Genomic DNA, 2,259 nt, shown 5'->3' on the forward strand with positions numbered 1-2,259 from the left:
CTACTGCAGCACATCTCAGAACACTTCCTCCACCCCCAAAGCCAATGTGGATACCATCCAAATACATGATTAAATACCACCCTTTTTCACAGCCTCCTGCAAGTTTCAGATTTAAAATCATACCAAATATTCCCTTTATTCTTTAGAAAAATATTTCTAAAACACCTGAACATTTTCTAAGGGTAAGCAGTGCAATTCAGGCACAGTCAATGCTTTCATCCCACCAGGAGAACACAGTAGTTTGCCATTTTGCAGTCGAACAGGTGAGTGGAGGGAAGTTCACAAGCATGCACGGTGGTCCTGTGAGGGTACTGCCAGCCCTTCACGAGGCAACATCACCAGGGGGTGACAACATCAGCTCATCAACCATAAATAACGAGTTCACACATTTGCAAGTTCACATTCTAGCAAGTCTACAGCATTATTAAGGCACCAGGGGAGAGAATAAACGTCTGTGCTGAAACGCCGTGCAGCAGCGGTTGGAACAAGCTGCTGTGCAGGCGTTTGTGTTCCTCCATCATGGCTCAGTGTAAGCAACCCATCTTCTTCACCGTCCCTCTCAGTGCACCCAGTCCTTGGGATTGCGCAGAACCTCCAGGATTTCGGCTTCTTTCGAGCTCTCTGGAGGGGTGTGCATGTACTCCCACCTGCAGGGAGAAGGAAGGAAGCTCAGACTGCCCAGGGGGCTGGCACCTCTCCTGCACCAGGCTGCCTTTGGACTCCAGCTGCTTTTTCTGAGCATACAAAGCTACCCACACGGTCCACGCTTTCACAGCAGGTGACAGACAGGACTACAAATCATAAAGGTCAGTAAAAACAAGTAACACCTTCAGAATAGGCAGGAGAAATGTTAGCTTGATCTTCTTCCAAACTTCTGGAAAGGCTGGAAGAGCAAAGAACAGGAAAGAGCGATGCCCCCTGCCCCAGGATGCAGGCAGGTTTATTTGCAAAGACCTTTTAGCAGCCTCCTGTGACACAGGGATGTTGTGAGGGAGATGAGTGATAAAGGAACCCAGACAATTTTGACAGTGAGGACACAAGACCTAGTTTTTCCATGAGCTGGATTGGAAGCCCTACAAGTCCTTGTTGAATACTGGTTTTATAAACAAAGGTGATGAGAGACCACTTTTTATTGAAAAGGCACTTCACAGAGGCACAACAGAGGAAGAAAAGTGTCAGCAGCCACAAAGGATGAGTAAAACCTTTTGCATTCCCCCCTCCTCCCTAAGAAAGGGCCCATTCATGCTGTGAAGTGAGCTATTTACATTCATGTACACAACCAAAACCAGATATCCCAGCAATGAAATCAAATGTTGGGACTGTGCTACACCACCAGGTCAGAGGCACGGCTGGTGTTGGCAGCAGCACGAGGCTCTGTGGTGACAACAGGATTGCCTTCATGGCTAACAGGCAGCAGGCAGAGGACAATTCTCCTCGTGGAGGGAAATCACTAGTGAAGCTTATGAAATCTGTGATAGGGCCTGTGCTACTCAGCATATCTAAAAGCAACCTAAAAAGGGGAGTCCACAGCAAATGACAGAGTTTGCTCACATTGCAAGATCAAACATGACAGGTTAAAACCTAAAAAGGCAGCTGAAAAGAGCCAGTATCAAGCCAAGCCACTGAGCAATAAAATGGAAGGTGAAATGCACTGCTGATGGATCCAAGTGATGCCCACAGAGAAGTTACATACACACAGAGAGACCGAGTTCACTTTTATTGCCCAGAACAGACCTTGGCATCGTGACAATCCTAGAAAAAGCCAGTTCAGTGCTTGGCAGCAGTCAAAACCACCAAACAGCACACTGGGATTATGAAAGGAAAAAGGAACTAAAACATTATTGTGTCACTGTATGAGCAGCACCCCTGCATCTCTGATACACGTGTGTAGCTTATGCTATCTCTACCTTATATCTGTGCATAAAATACACATGTGTAGCTTATGCTATCTCTACCTTATCCCCAGTTCAGAAAGGGCACAGAAAACTTGGGCCTAGATAAAGTGGCAAAGGGGTCAAAGGTATGGAACAGCTACTGTTCAAAGACCAAAAAGAGTGGAACTTAGCCTGGAAAACATAATGAAAAAACCAACAAGCCTGTAAAATAAGTAATGTTATGGAGAAAATGCACAGGAAGAAAATCTGGTTACTGGCTGAAAAGTCAAATGAAGTCATCAGGTACAAGCAGAAAACAAAGAGGCACTTTTTCACAACACACAGTTAAAGTGTGGAACTCCTTTCAACCTGCTCACCAGGAATG

General features: G+C 45.8%; 1 protein-coding gene across 1 annotated transcript in view; it reads right to left on the reverse strand.

The window, feature by feature from the left end:
• Window positions 1-300: 300 nt before the first annotated feature.
• The window catches only part of CPOX (coproporphyrinogen oxidase), a gene marked incomplete at its 5' end in the record, with an annotated part of 8,082 nt that continues 6,123 nt past the window's right edge, over window positions 301-2,259 (reverse strand). The window contains one exon of the mRNA XM_008940310.1: window positions 301-647. Coding sequence (XP_008938558.1) covers window positions 560-647 — 88 coding nt within the window. The remainder of the gene's footprint in view (window positions 648-2,259) is intronic.

The sequence above is a fragment of the Merops nubicus genome, unplaced genomic scaffold, assembly GCF_000691845.1.
Source record: "Merops nubicus isolate BGI_N331 unplaced genomic scaffold, ASM69184v1 scaffold2960, whole genome shotgun sequence".
Taxonomy (NCBI): domain Eukaryota; kingdom Metazoa; phylum Chordata; class Aves; order Coraciiformes; family Meropidae; genus Merops; species Merops nubicus.